This window comes from Salmo salar, chromosome 12 (genome assembly GCF_965601325.2).
Source record: "Salmo salar chromosome 12, fSalSal1, whole genome shotgun sequence".
NCBI lineage: Eukaryota > Metazoa > Chordata > Actinopteri > Salmoniformes > Salmonidae > Salmo > Salmo salar.
The window spans coordinates 104,599,456-104,613,771 of record NC_138302.1 but is presented as its reverse complement, the minus strand read 5'-3'; the positions used below and the strand labels follow the sequence as shown (position 1 = coordinate 104,613,771).

At 45.0% G+C, this 14,316-nt stretch overlaps 1 protein-coding gene across 3 annotated transcripts in view; it reads right to left on the bottom strand.

Moving 5' to 3' along the window:
* LOC106566244 (inositol-pentakisphosphate 2-kinase) overlaps positions 1–9,706 on the bottom strand; it is a 42,006-nt gene extending 32,300 nt beyond the window's left edge. For all 3 annotated transcript variants that reach the window (XR_014379825.1, XR_014379826.1, XM_014134136.3), the window contains exons 1-5: positions 9,452–9,706; positions 8,956–9,015; positions 8,158–8,253; positions 6,008–6,074; positions 5,305–5,432 (exon numbers count right to left, since the gene is read on the bottom strand). Coding sequence is in view for 1 of the 3 variants with exons in the window: in XM_014134136.3 (XP_013989611.3) it covers positions 5,305–5,432; positions 6,008–6,074; positions 8,158–8,253; positions 8,956–9,015; positions 9,452–9,532 (432 nt within the window). In the remaining 2 variants the exon portion in view is untranslated. The remainder of the gene's footprint in view (positions 1–5,304; positions 5,433–6,007; positions 6,075–8,157; positions 8,254–8,955; positions 9,016–9,451) is intronic.
* Positions 9,707–14,316: the final 4,610 nt, after the last annotated feature.

Sequence of the window (14,316 nt, the reverse complement as noted above, 5' to 3'; positions counted from 1 at the left end):
CCCAGCAGCAGGACCGCTACCTCCGCCTTCGTGCAAGGAGGAGCAGGAGGAGCACTGCCAGAGCCCTGCAAAATGACCTCCAGCAGGCCACAAATGTGCATGTGTCTGATCAAACGGTCAGAAACAGACTCCATGAGGGTGGTATGAGGGCCCGACGTCCACAGGTGGGGTTTGTGCTTACAGCCCAACACCGTGCAGGACGTTTGGCATTTGCCAGAGAACACCAAGATTGGCAAATTCGCCACTGGCGCCCTGTGCTCTTCACAGATGAAAGCAGGTTCACACTGAGCACGTGACAGACGTGACAGTCTGGAGATGCCGTGGAGAACGTTCTGCTGCCTGCAACATCCTCCAGCATGACCGGTTTGGCAGTGGGTCAGTCATGGTGTGGGGTGCACAGCCCTCCATGTGCTCGCCAGAGGTAGCCCGACTGCCATTAGGTACCGAGATGAGATCCTCAGACCCCTTGTGAGACCATATGCTGGTGCGGTTGGCCCTGGGTTCCTCCTAATGCAAGACAATGCTAGACTTCATGTGGCTGGAGTGTGTCAGCAGTTCCTGCAAGAGGAAGGCATTGATGCTATGGACTGGCCCGCCCGTTCCCCAGACCTGAATCCAATTGAGCACATCTGGGACATCATGTCTCGCTCCATCCACCAACACCACGTTGCACCACAGACTGTCCAGGAGTTGGCGGATGCTTTAGTCCAGGTCTGGGAGATCCCTCAGGAGACCATCCGCCACCTCATCAGGAACATGCCCAGGCGTTGTAGGGAGGTCGTGGAGGCCACACACACTACTGAGCCTCAATTTGACTTGTTTTAAGGACATTACATCAAAGTTGGATCAGCCTGTAGTGTGGTTTTCCACATTAATTTTGAGTGCGACTCCAAATCCAGATCTCCATGGGTTGATAAATTGGATTTCCATTGCTTATTTTTGTGTGATTTTGTTGTCAGCACATTCAACTATGTAAAGAAAAAAGTATTTAATAAGATTTTTCATTCAGATATAGGATGTGTTATTTTAGTGTTCCCTTTATTTTTTTGAGCAGTGTATATATATATATGGGGATACAATCTTCACAGCTCTGCAGATTTTGCTGCGAAGAGGCAGAGTCAATAGATCATTTATTTTGGTATTGTCCATATATTACTTTAGACTAGTTTAGTATCTGGAGAATCAGCATTTGTGGCTTCGATTACAGGCTCAAAATGGCCAGAAACAAAGATCTTTCTTCTGAAACTTGTCAGTCTATTCTTGTTCTGATAAATGAAGGCTATTCCATGCGAGAAATTGCCAAGAAACTGAAGACCTCGTGAACTATGTGTAATACTCCCTTCATAGAACATTGCAAACTGGCTCTAACCAGAATAGAAAGAGTGGGAGGCCCCGGTGCACAACTGAGCAAGAGGACAAATACATTAGAGTGTCTAGTTTAAGAAACAGACGCCTCACAAGTCCTCAATTGGCAGCTTCATTAAATAGTACAAGCAAAACACAAGTCTCGACGTCAAAAGTGAAGAGGCGACTCCGGGATGCTGGCCTTGACGTACTGTCTTTAGCAGCAAAGCACCCGGAGGAGTCTACAGGACAGCTGGTCTCTCCGGCAGATGTTATTCTCCATACACACACTGTATCTTTTATTTTTTCCTCCTGAGGGGGGAAAGAGGTATCACATTTCATCAGATCACACTCCATTACATTTAAAAAAATAAAAGAAAATTAACATTTTTATTTCACCTTTATTTAACCAGGTTAGCCAGTTGAGAACAAGTTCTCATTTACAACTGCGACCTGGCCAAGATAAAGCAAAGCAGTGCGACAAAAACACCATCACAGAGTTACACATGGAATAAACAAATGTACAGTCAAAAACAATAGAAAAATGTATGTACAGTCATGGCCAAAAGTTTTGAGAATTACACAAATATTAATTTTCACAAAGTCTGCTGCCTCAATTTGTATGATGGCAATTTGCATATATTCCAGAATGTTATGAAGAGTGATCAGATGAATTGCAATTAATTGCAAAGTCCCTCTTTGCCATGCAAATTAACTGAATCCCCCAAAAACATTTCCCACTGCATTTCAGCCCTGCCACAAAAGTACCAGCTGACATCATGTCAGTGATTCTCTCGTTAACACAGGTGTGAGTGTTGACGGGGACAAGGCTGGAGATCACTTTGTCATGCTGATTGAGTTCAAATAACAGACTGGAAGCTTCAAAAGGAGGGTGGTGCTTGGAATCATTGTTCTTCCTCTGTCAATTATGGTTACCTGCAAAGAAACACGTGCCATCATCATTGCTTTGCACAAAAAGGGCTTCACAGGCAAGGATATTGCTGCCAGTAAGATTGTACCTAAATCAACCATTTATCAGATCATCAAGAACTTCAAGGAGAGCGGTTCAATTGTGGTGAAGAAGGCTTCAGGGCGCCCAAGAAAGTCCAGCAAGCACCAGGACCGTCTCCTAAAGTTGATTCAGCTGCAGGATCGGGGTACCACCAGTACAGAGCTTGCTCAGGAAAGGCAGCAGGCAGGTGTGAGTGCATCTGCGCGCACAGTGAGGCGAAGTCTTTTGGAGGATGGCCTGGTGTCAAGAAGGGCAGCAAAGAAGCCACTTCTCTCCAGGAAAAACATCAGGGACAGACTGATATTCTGCAAAAGGTACAGGGATTGGACTGCTGAGGACTGCGGTAAAGTATTTTTCTGACAAACTCCAAGCATTGATTATGCAAGAATGGGCTGCCATCAGTCAGGATGTGGCCCAGAAGTTAATTGACAGCATGCCAGGGCGGATTGCAGAGGTCTTGAAAAAGAAGGATCAACACTGAAAATATTGACTCTTTGCATCAACTTCATGTAATTGTCAATAAAAGCCTTTGACACTTATGAAATGCTTGTAATTATACTTCAGTATTCCATAGTAACATCTGACGAAAATATCTAAAGACACTGAGGCAGCAAACTTTGTGGAAATTAATATTTTTATCATTCTCAAAAATGTTGGCCATGACTATATAAATAAGGGGGATACAATCTTCCCAGCTCTGCAGATTCTGCTGTGAGGCGGCAGAGTCATTAGATCATTTGTTTTGGTATTGTCCATATGTAGCTCGTTTTTGGTCACAGCTCCAGGAATGGCTGAGGAGTTGCAAAATGTGCCTAGAACTAACGCTGCAGATAGCAATACTGGATGATTTGAAAAGCCATAGTAAAGCAATTAAAACTAAATGCATGCTATTCCGATCGCTGCCCGCACCTGCTCGCCGGTCCAGCATCACTACTCTGGACGGCTCTGACTTAGAATACGTGGACAACTACAAATACCTAGGTGTCTGGTTAGACTGTAAACTCTCCTTCCAGACTCATATTAAACATCTCCAATCCAAAATTAAGCCTAGAATCGGCTTCCTATTTCGCTATAAAGCCTCCTTCACTCATGCTGCCAAACATACCCTCGTAAAACTGACCATCCTACCGATCCTCGACTTCGGTGATGTCATCTATAAAATAGCCTCCAACACTCTACTCAACAAATTGGATGCAGTCTATCACAGTGCCATCCGTTTTGTCACCAAAGCCCCATATACTACCCACCACTGCGACCTGTACGCTCTCGTTGGTTGGCCCTCGCTTCATACTCGTCGCCAAACCCACTGGCTCCAGGTCATCTTCAAGACCCTGCTAGGTAAAGTCCCCCCTTATCTCAGCTCACTGGTCACCATAGCAGCACCCACTCGTAGCATTAATAATGTAATTATTTTAGCAATTTTTTTATTTATTTACTATCTGTAGAAACTATGAGAATAGAAAGGTTCAGTACTTTTGTGAAACATCACAGCACAGTTGAAAAATATATGGCCAATAGAAACCCAAAATGGATGGTGTTGAGAGATGGAGGGGTTGAATGGAGCTTAAGAGTGGGACTAATAAAACCAATGTAAAACATACGGGGTCTGTATATAGGTTCAGAAATTGTGAAATAGCACAGTTACAAATAGAAATCAAACTGGATGGACATCAGAAATAGAGGAAGGATTAAAAACAAACAAAATATAACTGTTGTAAAACAGATTGTGTCTGTAAAATGTGTATAAGATGTATATACTGAAGGTAGAAGCCTAAGTGTTATTGTTTATTAGTTTACTCCAATTGGGGGAAGGGTGGTAGGGTTTGCAGGGAATAATGAAGGTATATACACACACACAAAAAACTATATGGGGGATTGGAAATGATGCAGACAATTACATTGACGGAAGCAACAATCTAGCCTCAATATTAAAGCTGACCACCCCCTGAGAAACAAGAGGTAAAGGGTAGAAATACTGTGTCTGGCCACTCTAGCAAAAAGGCCGAATTGCTTATTAAATGGAATTATTGACTTGCCTAGTTAAATAAAGGTTAAATAAAAAAATTAAAAATAAGAAATTGGTGAAGTGCTGCAGAGATGGTTGTCCTTCTGGAAGGTTCTCCCATCTCCACTGAGCAACTCTGGAGCTCTGTCAGAGTGACCATCAGGTTCTTGGTCACCTCCCTGACCAAGGCCCTTCTCCCCCGATAGCTCAGTTTGGCCGGGCGGCCAGCTCTAGGAAGAGTCTTGGTGGTTCCAAACTTCTTCCATCTAAGAAAGATGGAGGCCACTGTGTTCTTGGGGGGTGGTGGGGGGGGGGGGGGGGGAATACTTTGCGAAGGCTGTGTGTGTGTGTTTGATAGAGATAGTTACAACACTGTATATACACATAATATGACATTTCAATTGTCTTAATTCTTTTGGAACTTCTGTGAGTGTACGGTTTACTGTTTATTTCACTCATCAACTTCACACGTTTTGGCAACGTTAACATACGTTTCCCGTGCCAATAAAGCCCCGTGAGTTGATAGACATACACAGTACCAGTCAAAAGCTAACACCTACTCATTCCAGGGTTTTTATTTATTTGTACTATTTTCTAAATTGTAGAATAATAGTGAAGACATGAGAACTATATAAGTGTTAAACAAATCAAATAGCCACCCTTTGCCTTTATGACAGCTTTGCACACTCTGGGCATTCTCTCAACCAGCTTCACCTGGAATGCTTTTCCAAGAGTCTTGAAGGAGAGGAGTGTACCTAACACTACACAGAGAGGACTGATAGGGTACCTTATTCTCTATACAGAGAGGAGAGGGCTGAGACTGTACCTTAATCTCTATACAGAGAGGAGAGGGCTGAGACTGTACCTTAATCTCTATACAGAGAGGAGAGGGCTGAGACTGTACCTTAATCTCTATACAGAGAGGAGAGGGCTGAGACTGTACCTTAATCTCTATACAGAGAGGAGGTCTGTGTTCTCTACTGCAGCAGCAGCAGGAGGAGAGCTGGGTGAGGTTAGGCAGACACAAGGCACATCCACTCAACGTATCCATCACTTTGTCACAGCGAGACTCTGCCATGACATAGAACACACAGACAGCGTTGTTATAACACATTCATAACACACAGGCTTTGGTGACAACTTTCTATAAACACATACAGGAATTTACAGTCAAAGACATTAGGGGCGGGTTTCCCAGACTCCTATTTAGCCTGGCTGTGGACAAAAACAAAACAACTCTCAATGGAGAATCTAATTTCCTCATGGTGTTGTGGAATATGTCATTTCCTCCTATTGTGTTGTGGAATATGCCTGCGTCCCAAATAGCACCCTATTATCTTCATAGTACACTGCTTTTGATTGAATGAGACAGAGGAAAGGACTGCCTCCTTTGCGACTGTAGAATATAGAGCTGAAACCTCTACACTATAGACATACACATAGTCATCAACTAAAAAATAACATTCTACAGTCGCAAAGGAAGCATTTCCTCTGGCTCATTCAATCAAAAAGCAGTGTACTATGAAGGGAATAGGGTGCTATTTGGGACGCAGAATAAATTCCATAACACAATGAGGAAATGACATATCTCATGATAAAACCTGAAATATGTCAAACCCTGATAATAAAGTAAAGACAACACGAACCTGGCCTTTCCTGCTGGACCTTCAATGACAGCCGGCGGACAAAGTCTAATGGGAGCTTCACAGCCTCCTGCAACAACATGGATTAACTGATGAATTAATCTACATCATTAATCTACACCATTAAAATCTATATCAGGGAACATAAGAACTGACTATAATCTCTGAAGTTTGAACTATTTGACTGCCATATGGAACTAATAAAGTACTTCCATTTCAACAAACAGCTGCCACGCTAACGGCGTGAGGCCGCTGCCACGCTAACGGCGTGAGGCCGCTGCCACGCTAACGGCGTGAGGCCGCTGCCACGCTAACGGCGTGAGGCCGCTGCCACGCTAACGGCGTGAGGCCGCTGCCACGCTAACGGCGTGACGCCGCTGCCACGCTAACGGCGTGAGACCCCTACCACGCTAACGGCGTGAGACCCCTGCCACGCTAACGGCGTGAGGCCGCTGCCACGCTAACGGCGTGAGGCCGCTGCCACGCTAACGGCGTGAGGCCGCTGCCACGCTAACGGCGTGAGGCCGCTGCCACGCTAACGGCGTGACGCCGCTGCCACGCTAACGGCGTGACGCCGCTACCACGCTAACGACACCGCTACGCTACACGACACCGCTACACGACACCGCTACCAAGCTAATGGCGTGGCGTTACACGACACCGCTACCAGCGTGGCACGACACCGCTACCACGCTAATGGCGTGGCACGACACCGCTACCACGCTAATGGCGTGGCACGACACCGCTACCAAGCTAATGGCGTGGCACGACACCGCTACCAAGCTAATGGCGTGGCACGACCGCTACCAAGCTAATGGCGTGGCACACCGCTACCAAGCTAATGGCGTGGCACACCGCTACCAAGCTAATGGCGTGGCACACCGCTACCAAGCTAATGGCGTGGCACACCGCTACCAAGCTAATGGCGTGGCACACCGCTACCAAGCTAATGGCGTGGCACACCGCTACCAAGCTAATGGCGTGACATGACACCGCTACCAAGCTAATGGCGTGACATGACACCGCTACCACGCTAATGGCATGACATGACACCGCTACCACGCTAATGGCATGACATGACACCGCTACCACGCTAATGGCGTGACACGACACCGCTACCACGCTAATGGCGTGACACGACACCGCTACCACGCTAATGGCGTGACACGACACCGCTACCACGCTAATGGCGTGACACGACACCGCTACCACGCTAATGGCGTGACACGACACCGCTACCACGCTAATGGCGTGGCACGACACCGCTACCAAGCTAATGGCGAGGCACACCGCTACCAAGCTAATGGCGAGGCACACCGCTACCAAGCTAATGGCAAGGCACACCGCTACCAAGCTAATGGCAAGGCACACCGCTACCAAGCTAATGGCAAGGCACACCGCTACCAAGCTAATGGCAAGGCACACCGCTACCAAGCTAATGGCAAGGCACACCGCTACCAAGCTAATGGCAAGGCACACCGCTACCAGCTAGGCTGACACCGCTCCGCAAGGCATGACACCGCTACCATGCTAATGGCATGACATGACACCGCTACCATGCTAATGGCATGACATGACACCGCTCCAGCGGCATGCTGACACGCTCCGCGGCATGACATGACACCGCTACCATGCTAATGGCATGACATGACACCGCTACCATGCTAATGGCATGACATGACACCGCTACCATGCTAATGGCATGACATAACACCGCTACCATGCTAATGGCATTACATGACACCGCTACCATGCTAATGGCATGACATCGCTACCATGCTAATGGCATGACACGACACCGCTACCATGCTAATGGCATGACATGACACCGCTACCATGCTAATGGCATGACATGACACCGCTACCAAGCTAATGGCATGACATGACACCCTACCATGCTAATGGCATGACATGACACCGCTACCAAGCTAATGGCATTACATGACACCGCTACCATGCTAATGGCATGACATGACACCGCTACCAAGCTAATGGCATGACATGACACCGCTACCACGCTAATGGCATTACACGACACCGGTACCACGCTAATGGCATTACATGACATGACACCGCTACCACGCTAATGGCACTACATGACACCGCTACCATATGGGGGAAAAGGCACCATGCTGTTTGCAACAATATCTTACTCCATTGTGGACGAATTTCTCCCCCAGCAGTGGCTTCATGACATTTTGACAATAGTCAACTATGTTCTGTATGTGGCGGAAAGCTTGTTCTGTTGTCTGGAAGAGAAGAAACAGACCGTAAAGAGAAATTAGGTTTATGTAACAATCCTGAGTGTGTTCATTTTTCATAGTTATGGATGATGCATACTTGTGTTTGTGGCTTCGCTTGCTTGGTTGATACAAGCAGTCAATGAAAGCCTTTAACTCCAAGCTGGACCTTATCGGGCCTTTTTAACACAAGACAGATCAGCTTCCCCTTCCCCATTAGAGGATGAAATGCAAAACTAAGGGGCAACTTCACCCTAGCCTGGCTCCCACCAGTGCTGATTTCCAAAATCAAAATGTATATCAAATTCCTTAGATATTATCACAAGGAGTTTATGAATTTATTTATCCAACCTTTTAATTAACTAGGCAAGTCAGTTAAGAACAAATTCTTATTTACATTAACGGCCTAACTCCCCGGCCAAACCCAGACGACACTGGACTCCAAATCACAGCCAGATGTGATACAGCCTGGATTCGAACCAGTGCAAGAGGCATCACTGAGATGCAGTGTCTTAGACCACTGCGCCACTCGGGAGCCCAATTGAATCGAGTTGTTAATGAACCATATGACACTAAACGTTTCCCAGAATAAACCCGTCCTAGACATATGGTAGTACATTTGTTACCAAGCAAGTTACGGTTGGAATGTTTATGAACTAACAAGTCTACTTATTAATGGGACAACTTTTTTGCTAGATCGGATTTTCTAACCTTATGTGAGTTTTCGGCATCTTCTGTAGAATACTTCAGTAGACGAAGGACTCTGGCGTGCTGGATAGGACAGAGGAGAAGGTTGTTAGGATTCACAAAGTTGTATGTATTTTTAAAAAAAAAAGGTATTTAAACATAAATACGGTGAAGTAAAATGTATTTGCTGAAACCCACTTGATAACTCGGCAAGGTTAGATAGCTAGCTAGCTCGTTTGACTTCCAAAGCATCAAAGACATGCAGCTAAGTTTAGTTAACGTTAGCGTCATAGCTAACGTTAATTGGCTAGCTTGTCACCTAGCAACTGGTGTGGAAAAGTACAAGAATAAGAAGACTTCTAGGGAAACTATCTTGTAGCAACTAAAGCAAACAATATTTAACTTTCCACTGTTAGACATGGACGGCGACAGACAACTTGGCCAGCTAGGTATTAGCTCTAAGCTTACTAATGTATGTTAGCTAGCTAGCTGCATATGCTACTGTAGCTAACTAGCTCACCTGAACATGAGAAACCACTAGGCTTTTGTTGCCCTCTCCGTGGTATTTCCAGTCGTTCTCGTCCATTTTATCCAGTTCCATAACACAACTATGCGATGTACGCAAATGTATATCTCTGTATAAACTCCCAATAACTTTCCAAGGCCAACACACCACAAGTTCCGATGTTGTAACAATAAGTTCAGCTACTGACACCAAGACAGTGCTACCACAGATAGTTCATTATTAAAAAAAAAAAAAATGTTTTGCTGCAACTACCGGTTTCTGGAGGAAGTCCCGCCCACTGATGTCTTCTTCTTCTTCTCCTTCCGCGAGGTTTAACGACGGTTCATTACCGCCCCCAAATGAAGTGTAGTATAGATACATTACACTTAGTGATACAAAATGATAAAGGGGAACCGGATTTATTATTTTTACATGAATACAATAAAAAATATACATCTATTTTTAATTACCCTTCCAACTAACCCTACACTCATTAAATCCCATCGCCTTATTCTACTACTTTAACCAGATCTGATCCTACCCCAGGCCAATGACCAGAGAGGACGGGACACCAGTCAACACACCCTGTAAACTCGTCTGAAGTCAAATCTCACACCCCCAAGTGCTTCTCTGCAGCTACCACCACATCATTATATTCACAGGGATCCTCTCAGAATACCTCACCGTTGATCCATCCTCCTCTACTTTCTTCAATGCCTCAGCGTACAGTACAACACCTTCTGTACTACTCTGACCATGGCCACCTCAACCTGCCTCTCTCGCACAGGACACCTCCGATCCTCAGCAACAAACTGAAAATGGTCCACCCACACAGACAGCTGAAGAAATTTGGCTTGTCACCGAAAACACTCACACACCTTTTTTTTTTTTTAGATGCACAATCGAGAGCATCCTGTCGGGCTGTATCACCGCCTGGTACGGCAACTGCTCCGTCAACAACGGCAAGGCTCTTCCCTGTAGCTCAGTTGGTAGAGCATGGTGTTTGCAACGCCAGGGTTGTGGGTTCGATTCCCACGGGGGGCCAGCAAAAAAAATGTATGAAATTGTATGAAATGTATGCATTCACTACTGTAAGTCGCTCTGGATAAGAGCGTCTGCTAAATGACTAAAATGTAAAAATGTAAAATGAGGTCTGCACAACGCATCACCGGGGGCAAACTACCTGCCCTCCAGGACACCTACACCACCCGATGTCAAAGGAAGGGCAAAAAAATCATCAAGGACAACAACCACCTGAGCCACTGCCTGTTCACCCCACTATCATCCAGAAGGTGAGGTCAGTACAGGTGCATCAAAGCAGGAACCGAGAGACTGAAAAACAGCTTCTATCTCAAGGCCATCAGACTGTTAAACAGCCATCACTAACATTGAGTGGCTGCTGCCAACATACAGACTCAAATCTCTAGCCACTTTAATAATTAATAATTGGATGTAATAAATGTATCACTAGCCACTTTAAACAATGCCACTTTATATAATGTTTACATACCCTACATTACTCATCTCATATGTATATACTGTACTCTATACCATCTACTGCATCTTGCCTATGCCGTTCAGCCATCGCTCATCCATATATTTATATGTACATATTCTTATTCATTCCTTTACATTTGTGTGTATAAGGTAGTTGTTGTGAAATTGTTAGATCACTTGTTAGATATTTCTGCACTGTCGGAACTAGAAGCACAAGCATTTCGCTACACTCGCATTAACATCTGCTAACCATGTGACCAATAACATTTGATTTGATTTGACATTGGGCACCCCTACAGTTGACACACATTCCTCTGTCCCATGTCCTCCTGCACACTTTCCATGTCTTGGAATCTCCCTCCTACACACTGCTGTGACATGACCATACGCTTGGCACCTAGAACACCGCAGTGGATTCGGCACAAAAGCTCTAAACAGCATAACTCATATATCCTAACATTACTTTATAACAGTGAATGTCATCTATTCATTTACTCGTAGTATTTATAAGTAGAAGCCATATCAGCCAGGGAAACTAATTGTGCTCACTTTATGATAGAACATTCAGATATGTCTGCCTGACTGTGGGGTTCTTTACCTGAATTATTAGGATTTTCTTGTAATCACAACAACACTACATATTTTGCTCAAATAGAGATATAATTAAATGGTGTTTCCTTTGAAAAGATGGGCCTGGCTGAGAACAGAACATTCAGTAGAACATTCTGCCTGAGTGTGGGACTATTTACTGCAACATTCTGGATTATTTTGTGAACAAACGACACTATATATACACAAAAGTATGTGGACACCCTTTTTAATTAGTGGTAATTCGGCTACTTCAGCCACACCTGTCGCTGACAGGTGTATAAAATCGAGCACACAGCCATGCAATTTCAATACATAAACATTGGCAGTAAAATGGCCTTACTGTAGAGCTCAGTGACTTTCAACGTGGCACCGTCATACGACGTTTCGAACAGGTGAGTTTGTCAAATTTCTGCCCTGCTAGAGCTGCCACGGTCAACTGTAAGTACTGTTATTTCATCTCCTTTTGTTCAGGCCAGTCCCATATTCTTTCAGGATCTCAACTAATGTCTAGTTTAGTGAGGTAAAGCAAAATTGAATCAGCATATGCACAGAGATACCATGATGAGATCCTGAGGCCCGTTGTTGTGCCATTCATCTGCCGCCATCACCTCATGTTTCAGCATGATAATGCACAGCCCCATGTCACAAGGATCTGGACACAATTCCTGGAAGCTGAAAATGTCCCAGTTCTCCCATGGCCTGCATACTCACCAGACGTGTCACCCATTGAGCAAGTTTGGGATGCTCTGGATCGACGTGTACGACAGCGTGTTCCAGTTCCCGCCAATATCCAGCAACTTCACACATCTATTGAAGACGAGTGGGACAACATTCTACAGACCACAATCATCAGCCTGATCAACTCTATGCGAAGGAGATGTGTCGTGCTGCATGAGGCAAATGGTGGTCACACCAGATACTGACTGTCTGATCCATGCCCCTACCCCTTTTTTTTTTTAAGGTATCCGTGACAAACAGATGCATATCTGTATTCCCATTCATGTGAAATCCATAGATTAGATACTATTGAAATTGTTGCATGTTGCGTTTATATTTTTTGTTCATTGTACAATATTTCAGCGATACTTCTGTGCTGATGAGCCTCTTCTTTGCCATGTTATTGCTCTATCCGGACGGGTATTACTAGAGACGTTGGTTTTGTAATTATTATCGAAGCACGTGCGTTATTCCAGAAGACTATTCACACAGGATTAGTTATTCTCTCCAAACCGCCCCCTGTAATTCTTAATATTTTCAAAATGAATTGACACTTATGACGGAAGCTTGGAGGTTTTTCCATGTAGGCGTGAAGATATTTAACGTCACGTCTGGACGCTGCACTGATAACTCGTGCTTGGCTGCCAGATGGTGCCCCCACAATATTTAAATTTATGAAGTGTCGTAATCATTATTTTAGCGATCCGTCCATGGTAGACGTCCTTCCTAATAACAATACGCCACATCCTGCTGATTTGAGCTGCTGAACCGTATTTGCACTTGACTGTGTTTATGGGATGAGAAAGGGAACTTGCCATTTCCAATAAATTTAGCAGGGATTGTGCTTTGCGATCTATTGCCTAGGACAGGCCTCTCCAACCCTGTTCCTGGAGAGCTACCATCCTGTAGGTTTTCACTCCAACCCTAATCTAGAGCATCCGATTCAATAATTAGCCTAACTCGTTGATAAAATGAATCAGGTTAATTACAACTGGGGTTGGTGCAAAAACCGACAGGAAGGTAGCTCTCCAGGAACAGGGTTGGAGAGCCCTGACAAAGGACATCAACAGCCAGCCCAGGGTTTCATTGACACCAGTGTAATGAAACAGCAGGCAGGGAGCAGGTCTCGAACCCTCGACCTTCAAAGCCCGAAGTCCGGCGCGCTATCGACTGTGCCGCAAAAGCATGCTCAAGCGGCAGAGTCGATTTCCGCGCTTATAAACCCAGGGTCGTTACAATACGTTATAGGCAATACTTTTTATTGCACATTTAGGCCAAATTATACTGATGCAATTGTCAATATTCAACTTCAATTCACTGGCACAATGAAGAATAGCTTAGCCATATTCACTGATCGCCTAATAAATACTTTATTAAACTTTTGGTGAATTTACGAGGCATTGCTCGTCAAGACATTGCTCGATACATATGACCGAGATATAGCCAATACGCACGGTTCTGACTGTCTGCCCCGATCCTCTCTCTTCCTCGCCTGCTCCTCTGTCCCGCGGCCAGCAACATACCACCCTGCATCACACTACAGGTTTGCCTCTGAAGCTAAGCTGGGTTGGTCCTGGTCAGACCCTGGATGGGAGACCAGATGCTGTTGGAAGTTGTGTTGGGGGGGGGTCATGTAGGAGGCACTCTCACCTCTGGTCTAATAAATACATTCCCAGGCACATTGCTCTGTGTAGGGTGCTGTCTTCAGATAAATCACTAAAGATTCTATGGTACTTATTGTAAGAGTAGGGGTGTTAACCCTGGTGTTCTGGCTCAATATCTGGTCCTTGTTACAGGGGATATTTTACCTGTTAGTGGGACAACATGTTAGTGGGACACCTAGTGGTCTTCATGTGTACTGCACCGTGTGTTTGTACTATGGTTGCATTGTGGGGCATTCCATGATAACATGACTGTAGTATACACGTGACATTACTAAAACACATATAGTCCTCATGGTAGCTTTCAATTCCCCTGTAACTATGGTCCAGGTTGCTGCTGTAAATGAGACTGTGTTCTCAGTCAATTTATTTCTAGGTTTCTTCCTAGGTTTTGGCCTTTCTAGGGAGTTTTTC